Below are 19,090 nucleotides of genomic sequence, written 5' to 3' on the forward strand. Positions count from 1 at the left end.
TTGCCAGACATAGATGGATTATTCAAGACACAATTAATGAGTAACGAACTATAATCTGCTATTGGAAAACATACGTATAATATGACGACATTTATGGATTTATGTTTCCTGAAAAAGTTTAATTTCTTTCACGGTATTCAGGCGCCCATACCATGAGTACGTCTTATATAATACTGACTAACTCTGCTTGACCACGAAGGCTCCTGTCGCTTCTTGCATAGTTCTGTAGTATTCATGGAATAATACATATTTTTTTTTATTTTGGCCAGTATTTTGCTCATCTGCAAACCTTCACTCCAAACCTAGCGATGGATTCAGGTAGCGCGATGATTTTTCCTTAGTACGTCTTCTTGTTTGGTATTTATTCTGATACATAATTAGTTACTACGAATTAGTCAGTCCCAAATTACCGTAAAAACACATGTTGTCATGACCTGAGGTGCCTCAGTGCATGATTCTGGTAGACCTTCTGTTCCTACATGTGTACAATCTTATGTTGAGAAGAATTAATAGCATATATTTGACAAACAATCTATTTGTGTTCTAAACCGGTAGCCGAGAACAAGACTTCATTTGGCACCAGGAGTTCTTATAGCTCTATACCATATTATCAGTCATAGCTCAGAGTGATACCAGCTTTCCCACTTTGCAAGCAAACCTGATGCTAGCAGCATCTACGCCCTTTAGCGAGCGGCCATGTCATGAATGTGAAAACATCTTGCTTTGATCTCCAAACTTGCACAGAGGTCATTCTTTACTCTCATGCCACCATTGTCGTGCAGCATCAACCATAGCGTTTTCCTAAAGCTACTGTACTGGTAGTGGCGCATGTTAGACAGAGGCTAGACCAGTATACTCCGTCCATTTTTGAGGGTTTGGATGAGTCGGTGGATTATACTCACTTGTTTGGACAGTTATTAAGCTTGGCTTCTGTAGTTTAGTATGTGTAAATTGATTTTTTATAATTTTTTAAATGGCCTCTCTGTTGCAATTCCCAAAGGTGTTTTGCTTAATGTCAAAAAAACTGAAACGTATCAAACCTATCTTGTTTAAGACTCCTGTAGTGGTATTAATTGGACACTCAGTTTGTAGGGCTTTGCTCATAGGGTAAATAATTCTTTATAACCAAAAATTTTCTAATCCAAAGCATCCAGTCTACGCAAAGATTCAGAGAGGATCTGCATGTGTTGCTTGTATAAAGAGGATGAGCTGTCTTACGTGTGAGTGTCTTGGGTGTAGTGGTGTTGTCATTTGTGCGTCCACGAGACCCACCTTCCACTGCGCCAGACGATGCTACATGTGGCTTTTTTCTCCGGTGTTTGTCTGTAAGTATCTTCCTTCATGCTTATTAAGTGTGGATAAGATTGGCGTCTCAAATTAGCTGAAACATGGACCAAGAGTGTCCAGTTTCCACGAGTAGCGTACCCTCGCTACCCACCCTATACAATATAATGATATCACTCTGTGTGTCGCAGTTAGAGACCTCATTTAATGTTCGTCATTTATTGGTCTGCATGTGAAATCATTGTTGCATTGGTCCGACAACGGCCAGCACGGAGTGCCTTCTGTATCCTCTGCCCCTGCCTGCTTATATCGATTATCATATTTCAAGATGAGCCTCTTTTTTGTTGATGGATGTTTAAAGTTGTTTGATCTGGGTGTGTGATTGCAATTTTGAGTGGGACATCATAAATTTGAGGGAATACGTCATCTACATGCTTAAGGAGCTAAATTTAATACAGTTACAGAATTAAGGGGAGTACATGTGTTAAGCATCAAAAAGATATAACATATGAGGCTGTCTTGTGAAAGGATACAGTGAGACCCTTTGTGAGACTTTGGAATTTAATGTATTATGATCAAGAGCAGAATTAACACAACCAACCACCACACAACACACCACACAGCACACGTTCTCTCTCTCTCTCTCTCTCACCGGAACCAGATTTATTTCTCGTGTTGAACTTGACGGTGTCGCTGTGGATGCAGGAGAGGGAGCCGAGGCTATTTAAAGAGGGTCATCCAGTCACGGATAAATAGCAGGAGGTCCTCGGCGTTGACTAACCGCCTCTAAATGGTTTTCATCCCGCACTGTGTCTCTGTCTGCGGCTTCTTACTGTCCATTAGTCCGGACTGAGGCCGGTTCTCCCTGCGTCGACCAGACCCGCTCCAGTCTACCAGCTCTTCTTCCAAAAAAAGGGGCTATTTTATTTCATCTTTTCAATTTTTTCTCTCGGTCATAGCCACCTGAATAGAAAATGGGCAAAGATTACTATAAAACGTTGGGCATCTCCAAAGGAGCCACAGACGAGGATATTAAGAAAGCTTACAGAAAACAGGCGCTGAAATGGCACCCGGACAAAAACAAGTCCGCAGCCGCCGAGGAGAAATTCAAGGAAATCGCCGAGGCATATGAAGTCCTCAGTGATCCGAAGAAAAGAGAAGTTTATGATCAGTATGGAGAGGAAGGTAATGTGTGCTTTTTATTAGTGTTTTTTCACCCGCTGTGTGTTATAGTTTACCTTTAATGCACCGTTATAACCCCCGTTATAAAGCCGGGGATGGATGGATGTTAAACACACAGCTGGCTTTAATTCAAGTCACTCCACTGCAAGCAGCAGGCCTAGAAAAAAACAGCTGTTCAGCACATTACAGTGCTGTGCATTTTTATTGTAAGGATGAGCTATAACACTGTGCATGCAGTTATAAGCCATCTGTCACTGTTGTTAAATGTGGGTGCTGTAATAGGACACAAATATATAGTATTTCTGTTATATCAAAGCATTTTTTGTACAATATGTCCTACCCACAATGTTAGGTTTGATTTTCAGTCCAGATGGTTATGGGTGGGAAGCATGTTGGATGTGAGGATGGGGGAAAAAACATAATCTCTACATCCATTTATCAAAAAATATAGATGGCATTATTGTGCTTTTCAGGAATTTACCTTATTTTTACCATTTAATGTAGAAAACGGCGTGTTGAACATCTCCAGAAAGTGCCAGAATAAAGCATGTAAATGTATGCTAGTAGAAGCCCAGAGTGAAGATATGAACCTGGAAATGTGCACAATATGGCTCCTTCTAAAGGCCTAAAACCACACAGACATTGGACAAACTCATTATCTGATTATATAAAACAAATGGAAGAGATTGAGTGTGTGTAGTGTCCGAAGTTGTCCACCAAAGTTCCTTAATGTCCTTTAAAAAACACCTTCATTTAATCCACTTTTTGATGCCTCAACTCAGGGTATCGACTAATACACGGGTTCAATAATAGCACTCTATTTATACCTTATAATAATATAAATTATAATATAAAATGTCTTTATCACACTTTGTGGAACTCATTGGGATCCTTTTTATGTAGGAAACGTGATGCTAAGGTACTAAAAACTCAATTATTTGAAGTATACCCATCACAGTTGCCTAGAACATGTGGCAGGAGTCAGCAACCTTTACTATCAAAAGAGCCATTTTCAGTTTGGAGCTGCAAAACATATTTAGAGCCTTATAATGCAAATTTCCAGCCAGCATCATTGGTTGGTGAAAGCAAACAAATCTGTCTACTTACTATTAAATTCTGTATTTTCCTCAAAGGTGTTTATTTGTTTGGATTTGGAAGCCATAGCTAGTGTTAGAGACTCAAAATACGAAGCCACTGCTGTTGAGATTTGGCAAAATTTAGAAGAAAAGGCGCCAGATCAGGATTTAATGTATGGTCGATTTTAGTTGATGAAATATTTTTATTATTTGTTGTGTAAAGTCTACACATTTATACAACTGGAGAATGTGAAAATAACCGTTATTCATTTCCTATATAATGTTTTGTCAAAGCCACAAGGAGCCACTGGAGAGCAGCTAAAGAGGAGCCACAGGTTGCCCACTGGCCTATAGTGACGTCTTCAGATGTCTTGCTTTGTCCAACCAACACTCAAAAAACTCAAACATACTAGATGATGTAGATTTTAAGACACACTTGAAAAGTGTCACATTTGAGAATTTGCAACCATCTATTGTCTAATTGATTAGTTAACTATCGTTGCAGCTCTAATAAGAGCAGTTTCGTGCATCTCTGTTGTGAAGGTAGGCATAAAGCTCTCTCACTGCTGAGTGTCAACGCTAGGATGACTAAAGAATTGTTTCTGTTGCTCATCAGGTCTCAAGGGAGGAAATGGGCCCACTGCTGATGGACAAGGCAGCACTTTCACCTACACCTTCCACGGGGACCCTCACGCCACCTTCGCCACTTTCTTCGGGGGATCAAACCCCTTCGAGATCTTCTTCGGGCGTAAAGCCAACGGCAGAGACGACGAGGACATGGAGGTGGACGGAAACGACCCCTTCGGCTCCTTCACCAGCTTCAACCTGAACGGGTTCCCTCGGGACGGCCACGTCGGCCCCGGAGGTCAGCAGCGCCGGAAGCAGGACCCGGCCATCATCCACGAACTGAGGGTCACCCTGGAGGAGGTCTTCCACGGCTGCACCAAGAGGATGAAGATCTCTCGCAAAAGGCTAAATCCAGATGGCAGGACCATGCGCAACGAGGATAAGATTCTCACTATCGAGATCAAGCGGGGCTGGAAAGAAGGAACCAAGATCACGTTCCCACGGGAGGGAGACGAGTCGCCCAATACCATTCCTGCTGACATTGTTTTCGTCATCAAGGACAAGCCACACCCTCACTTTAGGCGGGAGGGCTCGAACATTGTGTATCCTGTGCGCGTGAGCTTACGACAGGTGAGTCGTTCTCTGTTTTGGAACCCTCTCTGACTGAGTATTAGCTGTATTAATAGAGTCTGATATATGGATTAGTCACAGAGTCAGAACGAGCTCACATATTAGTTTAGAGTGCTGCTTTAAAGCTCAGAGGCTCCAAAAAAGCCTGGTCACAATCAATAAGCTGTAGGTAGTCTGCCTCAACAGTTGTTGTCCCTGGAAAGTACAGGCATCCTGAATGAGCGTAGTACTGAACTACACACACTCACACACACTTTGGTTGTGCATTTATGTAATCTAGATCATCAACATTAAGACTGCCCTCCCCTGTAGAGAGGCGGCACCCGCCCACGCACTCAGTGAAAAGATGTACTTATATGGTTCCTCCTACTCTCAGAAATAGATCTCACTTTGAATCCCATTAAATGTTTCTAATCACATTGCTCAGAGTGTGTTGGAAACAGTAGTTTGATCAAATATTAACGTTAGCACCACATGAAATCTAGCTTTTTCCAGAACTTTCCACAGCAGAGAAAGACAAGAGAAAGTTTTAGGATCATATCTGACACCTAAGATGATCTTTGAATAGACAGATTACGACCACCTGTTATCACCTGATGACAACTGAGTCATCTCCACGACAGCTGAGCAAACTCTGTCCACTGATGAAGACTGTTAATGTGGTCTATAGCGGTTGAAAGCTCTAGAAAATATATTAAAAGGACCTGAAGTGAGTCACAATAGTTATATAATTTGCTTAGTGTTCAACTATCTAGACTCCTTATAATCTATGGTAACGTGTAGGTCTGTAAATAAGAATACCACCAACACTGTGATGGATTGGAGTTCTAATCTGAAATGTTTGGATTACTGGTACAGTACGGCCAATTCAATATTAACTGCCCACCAAGTAGCACAAGCCTCAAATCATGGGAAGCAGCGAAGGGTATTTATAGCTAAAGTAGAGTAGAGTAAACTTTATTATCCCTAAGGGGGAAATTTGTCTTTGGCACAGAGCTAAAATCTGTTAGATCACATACAAAAACATCACAAAACCAACATGAAACATTTTAAAACATGAGACATTTGACTGTACTGACAATAGAGTAATAGAGAGCAACATTGTGTACTTGAGCTGCTCCAATATATCAGCCAATATTAGCTTAGTTACCACCCCTCCCAGAAAACCCCCCGCTCTCTTTCTCTAACCCCGACTGTTCGAGGCAGACTGCCGCCCACCTAGAGCCGAGGTCTGCTCCAGGTTTCTCCCTCTTCAGAGGACGTTTTCTTCCTTGCTACTGCCAAGTGCTTGTTAATGCTGGGAATGGTTGTGTCTCTTTAAAACTTATATTTTAAAATGTGTCCTGAGATCACCTCTGTTAGGATTTGATTGAATTGAATGCTGATAACCAACACAAGAAATTACAATACAGATAATCCAAAGATATGTTGTATTTGTTGCAAAGAATACAATAATAACATATTATATATTACAAGAATCCATGTTTGCTGGACACTTAGAAATACTATTGAAGTGTTTAATTATTAGTGTTCTCTGGTAAACAGATTATATAATGGTGACAGGTTCTGAATTGCCTCAAAAGATGTCAGTATTGGCTTTAAAAAGAGTGTAAATGTGTTTACAGTAGAGCTGGGCAGCAATTCAATGCCATCCTTTAAAACTGTCAGCAGGATTGTATCATTTCCTGTTGTTGTACAACAACAAATATCTGCTGTCAAATGATTGTTAATGCTTACAAGCTGTTAAACTAACAGAATTATTCGTTTTTATTTTACACACTGAAGGCTTTATAATAAATAATAATGGATGATAGTCAGCTGATTTAACCATCAGATAGATTATTTGTGTGTGTGAATGTGCGTATATTTGTTATGTTGTCCAATATGTTGATATAAACACATTTCATGATATTTATTGTAACAAGCTCTAGTATAAATTTAATCTCAGCCAATGAACACGCTCATGTGTTATTTTCGCCTACAGTCGATCATGTGTGGGCTGCCTCTTCTCACTCTCACTTCCACATCCCTTGTCTTTGCAGTCGCTGTGCGGATGCTCGGTCACAGTGTCGACGATAGACGGGAAGACGTGCAACATGAAGATCACGGACGTCATCAAGCCCGGCATGAGAAAGACTGTTGCCGGACAGGGTCTCCCCTTACCCAAAAACCCGGAGCAGAGAGGGGATCTGGTGGTGGAGTTTGACGTTAACTTTCCCGAGACGTTGCCCGGCAATGCCAAGGACGTCCTGAAACGGCATTTACCTACCTAGGAGGGAGGACTGAAGAGAAGGGGAGATGACCGCATGACAGCGCTCACCCTCGTTACCAAACACACTCACACAAACACACACACACACACACACATGGGGACAGTTCTGACAGTTCACAGATGGACCTCCTACTGACGAATGTGCAATTTCTATTTTTGAGCTATGTGGTGTTTTTTATAAATACCATGCATGCTGCCAAGTTGATATAAGTGCAAGTGAGAGACTGTCTGGGTTTTGGTATCTGAAAGTACACATACGTGGGTCTTTGCCACAATCACTTTATATTTTTTGTTTGTTATTGGAATTATTTGGTAGTGAATGAGTCTACAGTTGCCAAAAAAAAACCCCAGTGATCGTGGGACTGTAATGCCAAACAGTAGATTTTCTTGCTCTCATTTAGATTCTACAAGCTTCGACATTTCGTCGTTCATGTTTATTTTAGGTAGAAGCCTCAGTTTGGAGGCTGTCTTAAAATGTGTGTTCAGGTTCTTCGAGAGGACAAGTGGTTGAATGAACTGGATCGTCGTGTGTGTGTGCATTTTAGAAGCTGACATGTGAAGATACTGAACTTGAATTTTAAAAAATAAATATTTCCACAAGAAGCCGATCTTGAGCTGTTTCAGTTATGGAGAGACGTTTGCTCAATGAGATAAAACAGTATTAACTATAATCACTTTGAAACCATTAATGATGCTTAGGGCCTGTTTATAATCAGTGAACAGTCTGAAAAAGCAATATTACACAAAATTACTCATATTTACGTATAAAAACAACGTATATTTTAATAGTCAAATGTTAATATTTTGTTGTTGTAAAACTTTTACAGTAAAATTTTTGATGTGAAAAGTTCAATATTAAAAATACATTGACTGGATTTAATGCTTACTAATCGCACAAGTATGAATGTGTAAATATAGCAGTCTGGCCTCAGCTGCTGGCTGTCAGCTGCCAACACAGAGGCCTTTACATTTTCCCACCAGGGGACGCCACATCACTCATCATGGCTCAGGGGCCCACTGAGGTGGAGTCTGTGGTAGACAGAGAGGGCCACTTGGCTCTTGATGTTTGTACTCATTAGTTTTTAGGTTTAAGAGCAGGAAGTGTGGGATTAAAACCAGTGCTGCCTCAATGTTTGGGCTCTACTGAAGCCACATGTAAGCTGTTTTCAGAATCAAGTAGATGTATACATAGCTACAAGTAATTTAACTTTGGTTTTATGTTGTGCTCAGGACAATTTACAGGAAGATAGAAATAGATTTAAAAAACATTTAAAGACAAGACGGTTAGAACTAAACATAGAACATAAGGGTTTTTGTATATACAGTAGAAGGCCTGTATTTCAGGATTTGATGTAAGAAAACAACGTGAAATTGAATTGAAATTGAAAGTTTAAATTATTATTTAAGATCTAAACGTGAACACAAGCTATATTTACAAATCCTTCACACTCTGCTGAACAGCTGCGTCCTGCATTAGAAAACAGTTAAGAGAACAACGATCGAGCGTCAGGGAGAAGAAAACACTGAATTAGTCAATAAGGAAGCCTGTCAAATATATATGATTGTTAAAAATACATCATACAGACAGAGAATTGTATTAAAAGGTCCTACAAATATCAGGAAAACTCATCTGTGATTGATTATCACAGGAAATCATCTAAACTCATCTAAATCGCTTGTTTTTACACAAACTTCCTGCAGTTATTGCGTTCACTATGTGGGTTCATTGTATAGTTTATCAAGTTGTTCTGTACTATTAATGATGTGCATTTAATATAATATAAAATATCCATAAAATATGTCACTCAGTTTAGTGATAGAAAAGTAAAAAGTAGGTGGAAAATAGGTGTATATATATATAAATATGTACAAAAAGCAACAGTGAGACACGTAATACAGTGTCTATATAAAGGTAAAGTTCTCTGTAGATTTTAAATCTAAAAGAAAAAGTACAAGAATGCAACACCGAAGCCATCTTTTTCATGTCTCTTAAAACATAGCTGTAACCTGCATTTATTGCACACATGTTATAATACATATTTTCATTCAATATCACAAATAAGTGTCATATTTTTGAGCATTTTCTATCTAATTATCTATTAATCTAGGTCTACCTGTACCTTGTGTTATAACTGATTATATTCTAGACCAAACAAAAAGACCTCTGGGTGGTTGCACGTGTTAGAGATCTGTGCAAAATGATGAGTCACTACTATCCAGGGAGGGTGGAGAGTAAACACACCTGCTTCTTCTCAGTGTGTTAGTTCGCCAGGCTAATGTGATTCTTTGTAGCGTAATTATGGTATCAAAACCACTGGGGGAAAAAACATTTATACATTTATAATCACAGCATTCTTCACTGTGCAGAATCGGACGAGGAGTCTTTATCCTGACTCATTCAGTTTATGAAATACAAGCTGAAACATTGCACATCTAAAGTCCTCGTCTCTAAAACCTGTATCACAAACTGGTTGTTCAGGTTTCAAATTAAAATCAGGGGACAGTTGGGAGGACAATAACATTTTAAGAACTATAATAATATTATTATGATATCCTATTTCTTCTTGAGAATGAGATGTTGTTTAAAGGGGAATTATATGGACAAAGTTATATAAAGCCTGTTGTGGCTCCAGAGGGAGCTGAAAACTGTCCTCAAGTGATGTCACTTGAGTCAGCGTCAGTTGGGGTTGAAGATGACGAAGTTTGAAAATTTAAGTTAGAAAATAATGAGCTCACCAGATCTAAATGAGGCTATATAGCAGCTCGAGGCTACATTAGCTTCTAGGATAAGACACCAGAATTTCTGACCAAACTGGTGGATGTTGCATTGTGGGTAATGTAGGCATCAGGTTCGAGGAAGTCCATGGAATAAAAAAAAGACAATATCTCCATTGTGAGTCTGATAATGTCGTAGGAGTGAAATCTTCTCTCTTCTCTGTTCTCACTGTTCTTCTATGTGTACCTGAGGTGGTCCACGAGCATTTAAAAGGAAGCAGCTTAAATTCAACACAACTTAACATAAAAGGGAATAATCCTCTTTAAATAATACAGGTTCATCTTCCAACAGTAGTTCTCCAACAAACTCATTTCTAAACAGCAAACATCTTAAATATAAATGCTTAGGGCCAAAATCTGTGGCACTCTCTCTCTCTCTCTCTCTCTCTCTCTATATATATATTATATATATATGTATATAAAAACCTACCTTACTGCAACCATGCTAGCTGCTGTGTCTGTATACAGTTTCCTACTTAAGTACAATATTGCGATATTTACATTTTATCTTGCATTGTACTTCTACTTAACTACATTTCAGAGGCAATACATTGTCGCCTTCACTCCAACTCATTTATTTTACAACTTTAGTGACATCCAGATAATTAATTATTAAGAATTAATTAATTCAACATATAAATCAATAAATAAAATATGATGTATTATTAGAGATTAAACTGTGCAGAAGTATGTCAAATAGCTCCACTTTTATCAGCTGCAACATTAAACTGATGAATAAATAAAGAATTATCCAACATTATCATATACATTATACTGAAATTGGCCATTCTTAGTAATGACCACTTCTACTTTAAATACTTAAAAGTATATTTTGATGCTTATACATTTACTCTCTCTTTCACTTTTATTTAAAATATCGGAGAAGTTTGTCTCCAATACTGTCGCCTTTACTTGGAATTATTCTCTCTCTCACCAGTTTTAAACAAAAGTTATATATTACCAACTCTTCTTGCTACCTTGCATAATTAATTTAAACTTATCCTGTATTATTTGTAATTTATTGTGTCTTTTAATATTTAACTGCCTTAAATCAAGCAGCAGACGTTAAGTGTAAATGTGGAAATATTGGATGAGCTAAATATGGAGGACTACTCTTACAAGCAGGGCTGCTCGATATGGTAAAAACATCATATTTTGATTATTTTGACAGATGCTGCAATTCACGATTAAGTGGGAATGTTAATTTTTGCACCACAAATTTAATTGTCAATGTACTAAACAAACATGTTTTCTTAAATCTTAAAAATGTGTCGACCAGGGCACCAGATTTGACCTTTTATTAAAACATGAAAGCTCTTGAGATTTCATATTGTGACTTCGATAATATTTCTATTAACTGTGCAGCCCTAGTTAAAAGTCACTGTTTATAACACAGAGGGTTTAACCTTTGATTGGCTGCTTTAAAAACAATTAATTAAGGATAAATTAAGAGCATATACCCACATCTCTAAGTATCACTACACCCCAAAATCCAGTTTTTCTGTGTGTTGATATAATTTCAGATCACTTTAACCTACACTAACTTTCAGCATGTGTTTTAAAAAAAAGAAGAAAAAGCACAAAAACAAAGGGCAGAATAATTGTTTTAAAGCGATGCTCCCCTGTGTGACGGTGCACAGGTGCACTGGGGCTCCTCCTCCTCCTCCTCTTTCTCCTCCTCCTCTTCCTCCTCTTCCTCCCACTGTGGAGCCCCGGGTTCGTCCCCACTGCGCCTGCGTCCCCACTAAGAGACACACAGGGCAGCTATTGTGAGCAGCTTATCCCGCACTCACCACCTACCTGTTGAATATTCACGCCATTTATTTTACGAGCGAGTGGAAAGGAGGTGTGTGCGTGTGTGTGTGTGTGGGGAAGGGGGGGGGTTCACTGTCGAAGAACAAGAAAGTCAAATCTGAGAGCTGTGGGCAGGTGAGGAAGAGGAAGAGGAAGGAAGAAAGAAAGAAGTAAATAAAAGGACGGAGCGACCTTCAATGTTATAGCAACGGGCTCGGACTTTTTAGTTACATACAAAAACGAAGACGACAACAACAATAACAACACAAAAATGCCGCTGGGACCGTGGAGGAAGAAAAACAAATCGACGAAGGAGCATTTGGTGGACAACGAGGAGGTGAGCGGCGGACACGCAGGTGCCGGGAGCTTGTTGAGTAAATCCGCCGTGAATGGAGCGGGACTACCGCCTCCTCCGGCCAACCTGCGGCCCAAGCTGGTCTTCCACACGCAGCTGGCCCACGGAAGCCCCACCGGCAGGATCGAGGGATTTAGTAACGTGAAGGAGTTGTACGCGAAAATAGCGGAGGCGTTTAATATAAGCCCACCTGAGGTAAGAGCTCACCTGGAGAGAGAGAGGGAGAGAGAGAAATAAAGGGAGGAGAAAAAAAAAGTCATGTTAAGTGATTTAGTGTTGCGTTCAAGGGTTTTAAAAAGCTGTGCTCTTGTTTTTAGACTTTTATAAAAGTGTAAAAGCAATGGTGGAAAGTAATTAAGTACATATACTCGAGTACTGTACTTATGTACTCGAGTATTTCCATTTCATACAGGTATATAATTGACTTCATATCACAAGAAAAAACACTTTTTACCCCACTACATTCATTTGACACCTGCTCCAAAGCATGTATTTTCAGATTAAGATGGTGATATTATGATAAGCTTATCAAATACTATCCACTGTTAGTGGCTCACAACCTTTGTGGCTTGTTTCCTCTTGCAGCAGTGTCTAGTTGGAGCCCCTATTAATCACATCACAACCCCTCACATTTATCTGGTGACCCTTGCGAGGGGACCTGACCTAAATTGGAAACCACTGCTCCAAAGTAGTCCAAACGAGCTCCACCTCAACCAGCTATAGTAAAATCCTACTTACTCATTGATTAAAATCCTACTTAGTCTGTGTGGCTGCATATCAACTATCTAATAATGTAATATATAATAATATATCAGTTACAGGGGCCATTTTTCTTCAAAATAAGTGCTTTCACTTTTAAAACTTTAGTACAGTTAGCTGTAAATACTACATTTAGTAGCATTTATTGGCAGAAATGGAATATAATATTCATAGGTATGTTCTTATTAGTGTATAATCACCTGAATATAGGAATAACTGAGCTTTTGTAACCTCATAATGAGCCGTTTTTATACACACTGGTACTTTTAAACACATAAATACTTGTAATGGAACATTTTGTACACTGTGGTAACACTATTTTTACTTAAGTAAAGAATCTTTTAACACTTCCTCCACTACTGCAAGTTGAATATTTGCAGTAACGGTTTGGGTAAACAGTTTTATAAGTGGTTTTATAAGAGATTAGCCCTGTTATGGCTATTGAAAGTCGACTTTGATTGTCTCGTGTCAAAGCTGTTTGGTGTTTGTAAAGGCACACCCTGCCAGCTATCTCTACAAGTCTGCACACCTTCAACCCTGCGAGACAGAGAGAGAGAGAGAGAGAGAGAGATCGGTGTCTTATCTTCATAATGCAATGTGTCACTGGATACCTGAGAAATTAATGTTACCTCTGTTTTTAGATAAAGAGATTGTTTCAGCATCAAATTCCACCGGGGGAAAACAAGAGCAAGAGAAGTCTAAGAGGAGGTCCTGTAAACAAAAAGCAGGTTCTGTGACCTCCTCCAACCCCAGACTGCTTAAGCTCTTCTTTTCAAAGGAAAGTGTGAGTGGCATGTTTGGCTTTTGTCAGCCATGAATGTGACTAGATAGGCCGGCGGGGCAGCGTGTTATCAGCCCCCGGTGTGCTGTAAAAGAGCTGTGGAGACGTGAACTTCCGTAACCCTCCTGAGGCTCGGAGATACAGTCGCCTCATTCAACAAGAGCAATAATTGGAAAAAAGGAATTTGTCTCGGTGGCGGCGGTACACAATACGGGACTTATTTAGATGTACAAGTGGAAAGTGCAGGGGTGATTTGATGGTAGAAATATCTGTAATGAGGCTGAAACTCTGCAGTGTTTTCCCTGACTGGGACAGCAGCCAGTTTTCTTTGGGTAATTGTTCCATCACGCCTATCAATAACATCCATTAGGACTGTTCAGTCTCTGTCTAGACTTGTTTTAGTACAGAAACTGCCTTACAGCGTGTTCTTTTCCCAACGACAGCCACGGTGCTACAGACGAGATGAAGAAGATTTGGGATTTTTTTGGCTGAGTTTTCAGCAGCGTGCGTTGGCCGACCGGATTTAAAAAGCTACCCCGCTAAAGCGTCTTTGAGGAAGATATTGATCTAGAACCAGCTTTGGCATTGCTGTTCTGTAGCTGACCTCTGACTCCTCTGTGAAGAAGGGGGGCGGGGAGGGAGAGAGGATCAGCACTACAGGGATCAGGAAAGAATCACATTGGTGTTTATTTTTGTAGTTGGAGAGAAAGAAAACAAAGTTTCCCCTGTTGAAATAATGCCAAGCAAGGTAGCAAAAGAAAAGTAAAAACCGAAATGTCAACACATCAGTCAGTGCCGTTAAGCAGTTATGTCACATTGGCATGCTTTGATATAGAGTTTTTACCACAGGAAGTCCCTCGCGTCCGGCTCAGTGGGCATAGCCTCAAATCTAACCAGATAACTCGTCCCAGCCACAGCCAGCGGCGTCCCAGAGGACCTGTGGGAGCAGCTCTTGCCCAGGACCTCCTCCCTCCATATAAACACCACCAAACCTCGCTCCGCTGCCCACAGGACCACCGGTGCCCGTGTTGACTGGACGTGACCTGTCCCACGAAGGACAAAAGATATCAGCCCTGCCAGATGAAAGCGTTACTTCCTAACAAAACACAGCATTTTAGGGATAAAGTAAAAGTCTGAGCTGAGTACAGAGGCTGATATGATACTTGAGTTTCGCTACAGATACCAGATTATACTTCCTTCCTGATGAGTTTATATTTGTCCAACCAATTAATATCAGTGAGGGTGATTAAATGTTAGGAACACCTCTTTAAATGTAAAGCGATTCAGTTTGAACAAAAACTGAACATTATAAAGGTCATAAAAGTAAGATTTATTGCAAGGCTTTTGTATTAGATTGCAGTAGTACCTTTATAAACTAGATTTTTTTCCCCAACAAAACACATCTTTTTAGGGAATAAGTTAAAAGTTTAATTCCTTATCAATACTATGCAGTACTTGCTGGAACAATTAGTTGATTAATCTCGTCTTTATTTTAAGCAAAACAGCCTCCTATACTTAGGTTTCAGCTTTTAGAGTTGGAGGATTTGCTTCTTTTTTCTATTTTTGGGGCATTTTTAATGGCATTATGGACATTTTTATAAACAATTAACAATTAAACAATAAACAATTAACTGATAATGAAAATAACTGTTAGTTGCTGTTTTCCATACCCAAGTTTCTGAACCTATACGAGAACAATAACGTGTTCATTGTTACTTATAAACATATTCTTCTGCTAATCCTTTCTTAATGTAACAAAAAAACGCTTTAATCCATTAGACCTTTCCCAAAATAAAAGGTATTTCAGGTATTTTATAATATAATAATATGACGAAGCATTTGAGGCCAACTTTCGTTTCTTGATAGTTTTTCATGCTCAGTGTTATGGACATGTTATGGTCAGTATTGAGGGTCAGAACTCGGCCCTATCTGTAAGTAAAGAGCAAGTGGAGGGCCCAGGGCTCAACGTTTTATTCATTATTAAACTGTCAAATGCAGTCTGCTCTCTAAATGTGCTGAAAAGAAAAGTTTCCCACTGAGTATCGGACATAATATGAATATGCCATCTGCTTTTAGCTCTTGTAAAGACTAGAATCTTTATGGTGAAGTACTGTAAGTAACAAAGCTGTAAATACATATTTCCATATAAAATAAAACATCTCACAAACAGCTGTAAAGTAAAATTAAATGAATATGAACCAGAGCCTTTTATTTTGGCACATCCCAGAGAGGTTATAGTGTAAGATTGCTTTAAAGTAAACTCTCACTTTATACCCTGTGTGATCTCATTTTAAATAAGAAGTCGGTCACTGTTTAGATGTTTTTTTAAACAGTAATTGTTGTAAAATTACTGATTCAGTTCAGATATATGTTTTGGTTTATGTTAGCATCATTGTGGGTTTAAATCAATTGTGTTAATTTATGTTTTCTCCCCTTTTTCTGGTTTAATGTCCCTTGAAACACCAAAATAAGGGTTAAAAAAGTACTTGCATAAAAGTGATGAAAACATTTTCTCTCAGATCTTACACAGCAACACCTATCGGTTGCTAAATTCAAACACTTTTGTACGGCGACATTTCTGTGGCATTTTTATATTAAAATGTAGAGAATTTAGTGAAATAAATTCCCAGCTGTTGCCTTAATGATGGACGCAGCTGAGCAAACATCTTCTCTGTCTCTCTCTTCTCTGTCTGCTGTGGAAACACTAATCATTAACACCTATTGAGTTTCTGCTCCTGTCATGCTGAATATAACACTATAAATTGGAGGATAAAATATTCTCACATGGATCCACCAGACACCGTAGCTGTGGTTGTTTGTAAACCAGTGGCTCCGTGACGACGAGGTTACATGAGCGCTTGGCTGAGCCTGATATGAATTATGTAATCAACAATGGCATTGTCTTCCTCATACTAATTTCTCCTTAATAGGGTTGCACATTTCTTTCCAAAACAGACATCACATTGCATTTAAGGCGTGTTTTGATGAACCGTGAGCTTCTATTGTGCCTTAATTTGACCTTAAAGTTACACTAAAAGTTCAGTCAGTCAGTCATGCAATGTAGCAGTCTTTAGATGAAGAATGGGATCTTTTTATGTGCTCATTCTGCTCGGGTCAAAGTCTGCTTATTGGCCGTGTGGCTGTAGAGTTTGAGGTGTGGCTCTGTGACTACCTGTTGCAGTGAGCGTGCTGCCTGCTCACCAGAAACTCAGCCATTTGCCTACAAGTTTGAATATCTGGGGCTGCGGTTGTGTGACAAAAAACCACATCTTGTTTTTCTTTTGCAGCTAGCTGTACTTCAGTGTTTTTGCAGCCAGACATTTCTTAATCGGGGTGGGGAGCTGGGTGGGGGGGATTAGCTGACAATCTCATTTGATGGAGCCTGAGTCTGCTGTTTGTATTAGCCGGATGTATCGCAGTTGAGACTACACAGTTGACACATACTTTGGTTTGGTGTTTCAGTATGTAGTGTATGGTAAGTGAGGGCTCTTTCTCACCTATCATGATAAGAGCATGCGAGGCTGCTTATGAGAGCCATAAATCTATTTTGTACTCACGTCTGAAAACAGCACTCAGTTCCGTATAGCAAACACTTCAGGATACGTCATTTCTAGGGCGGAGAGTATGAGTATCATCACAATATTCACAGTATTTTACCTGGCCATTACAACCTAATGGTATCCAGAACGACACCTGTTCTACCTGTACGAATCTGTTTCCCTCAGACGTATTTTCTAGTTGTATCTTTTGTCTAAAAACTGTGTTGTTTGAGGGTGAGACATCGCTTTCCTTTTGAAGATCTTTGTGTATATTGACAGATGTTGGCTCCAGCACGGATTGGCTGACGTCCAGTGATATTGAGCTTCAGGTGATAATCTTTGCACCATGTGACGAAGCTCTCTGTCATTCCTCCGTACACCTTTTGTAAAAAATAGTCTCTTAAGTAAACATGTTTCTTACCGGAAATTATTCACCGGAATCATCTAAGTTAATATATTGATGGCCTCCATTTCGCCAAACACTTAACACCTTTTCTAATAAGTCTTTACTACACATATTAAATGAGTCTGGATTTGAATTGTAACTTGACTGGTTAGCGGAGACGTACAACCACGAGGTAGTAATTCTAGTTTTTTAACTAACTAAACAGTAAATCCTCACATTTTAGAAACAAGAACCGGAGAATATTCAACTCAACAACTCAAAGTCTGATAACTGATTTTACTTTACTTAACAAATAGCTTGAAAAATACATATTAAAATATAAAACACATTGTTTCCAGAAAGGCTAATCTGTCTCAAAATGTATGTGATGAGCTGAAAACGGGCAAAAACATGCAAAACAATGATTAATTCCATTATTATATATATATATATATTATTATTTTAAGTTTATTCTTTTATATTAAAAATAAACAACTTTAATTGTTCATTTTTTCACTATAATCTTAATTGTCTTTCTGAACAGTTTAAAACCACCATTATTTCCTTACATAGTAAATGGGCCCAGTTGTATTAGTGCCTAATAACAGGTTTCTGAAATTATCCTGCAACATAATTCCAGTGAACATGTGGTTACTGGTAATTGTGCTTCATTACACATGTGACAAAACAAATGAGCTTGAAATCTCCCCGCGTGACGTATCTGCACATTACACCCTCACGAGAAGCTAACGAGGAGCGTGTGAAGCTGCAGAAACAGACCCCAGGTGTGTGTGTGTGCGTGTGTGTGCGTGTGTGTGCGCTCACCACTGACTGGACTGGGTTTGGTTTTATGGGGATATAAGTGGTTGTTTACCAGCAGGGGAAAGTGTTGTCAGGGCACCACAGCCCGCAGCAGGTTTTCAGAGGCGAGTTCAGGTTTCCATCGGTGTCTCTCTGAGGATTGAAGTGACGACGGAGAGACAAAACAACCACGGATGAAAAGAGAGAACTAATATTTGTCGTCATCAGTCTGGGATGTAGGCTGTGGTGATGTGGGAGGGAGGCCCACTCCGTCCCTTAATAGTTGTAAATATACTTTCAGGGGCTGCAGTAACATGCATTAATGGATTTCAGTGTATTTCAGAAAACAAGATTCCCGGTTAAACCAGGCTTACTTCAGTAATTCAGGCTTATTTTTTTTTACATACATTTCTATTTCATAAAAGGGGCTTGAATAAGTCTGACCTTAGTTAGTTTCCATGGAAACGTATCCCATCAGATCAGCCTGGTTCTGGTCAGGTTAGTTTTAAGTTTTAGCTTCGCCTCGGGCTGAACCAGTGTTACGATTCATCTCAGTAAAATGTGAAAGTTTTCTCCCAAGTTTCTCTTCACTGCTGCTTTGTGCTCATGAGGCAATTTCCAGTACATACATCTCATTTAGACACAAGCTGGACTTATTACAAACTTTAACTCTGAGCTTGAATCTTTTGCAAGTATCAATGTGTGTGTGTGTGTGTGTGTGTTAAAGGTCCAGTGTGTAACATTTATGAGGATCTATCGGCAGAAATTTTATATAATATTGATAGGTATGTGTCCATTAGTGTATAATCACTCTGTAATAAGGATTGTTGAGTCCGCCATATTGAACCAAACATCGGTTTTAGATAGGGCCATCATAGTTTCTCCTACAC

General features: G+C 39.3%; 2 protein-coding genes across 2 annotated transcripts in view; both read left to right on the top strand.

Moving 5' to 3' along the window:
• Positions 1–1,955: 1,955 nt before the first annotated feature.
• dnajb4 (DnaJ heat shock protein family (Hsp40) member B4) lies at positions 1,956–7,619 on the top strand. The gene is made up of 3 exons (XM_035670961.1): positions 1,956–2,469; positions 4,159–4,739; positions 6,782–7,619. The coding sequence occupies exons 1-3, from the start codon at positions 2,259–2,261 to the stop codon at positions 7,010–7,012; spliced, it is 1,023 nt and encodes a 340-aa protein (XP_035526854.1). The 5' UTR covers positions 1,956–2,258; the 3' UTR covers positions 7,013–7,619.
• Positions 7,620–11,514: 3,895 nt separating this feature from the next.
• gipc2 (GIPC PDZ domain containing family, member 2) overlaps positions 11,515–19,090 on the top strand; it is a 17,036-nt gene continuing 9,460 nt past the window's right edge. The window contains exon 1 of the mRNA XM_035670805.1: positions 11,515–12,130. Coding sequence (XP_035526698.1) covers positions 11,852–12,130 — 279 coding nt within the window. The 5' untranslated portion in view covers positions 11,515–11,851. The remainder of the gene's footprint in view (positions 12,131–19,090) is intronic.

This window comes from Morone saxatilis, unplaced genomic scaffold (genome assembly GCF_004916995.1).
Source record: "Morone saxatilis isolate NCDOM2014 unplaced genomic scaffold, NCSU_SB_2.0 Contig23, whole genome shotgun sequence".
NCBI lineage: Eukaryota > Metazoa > Chordata > Actinopteri > Moronidae > Morone > Morone saxatilis.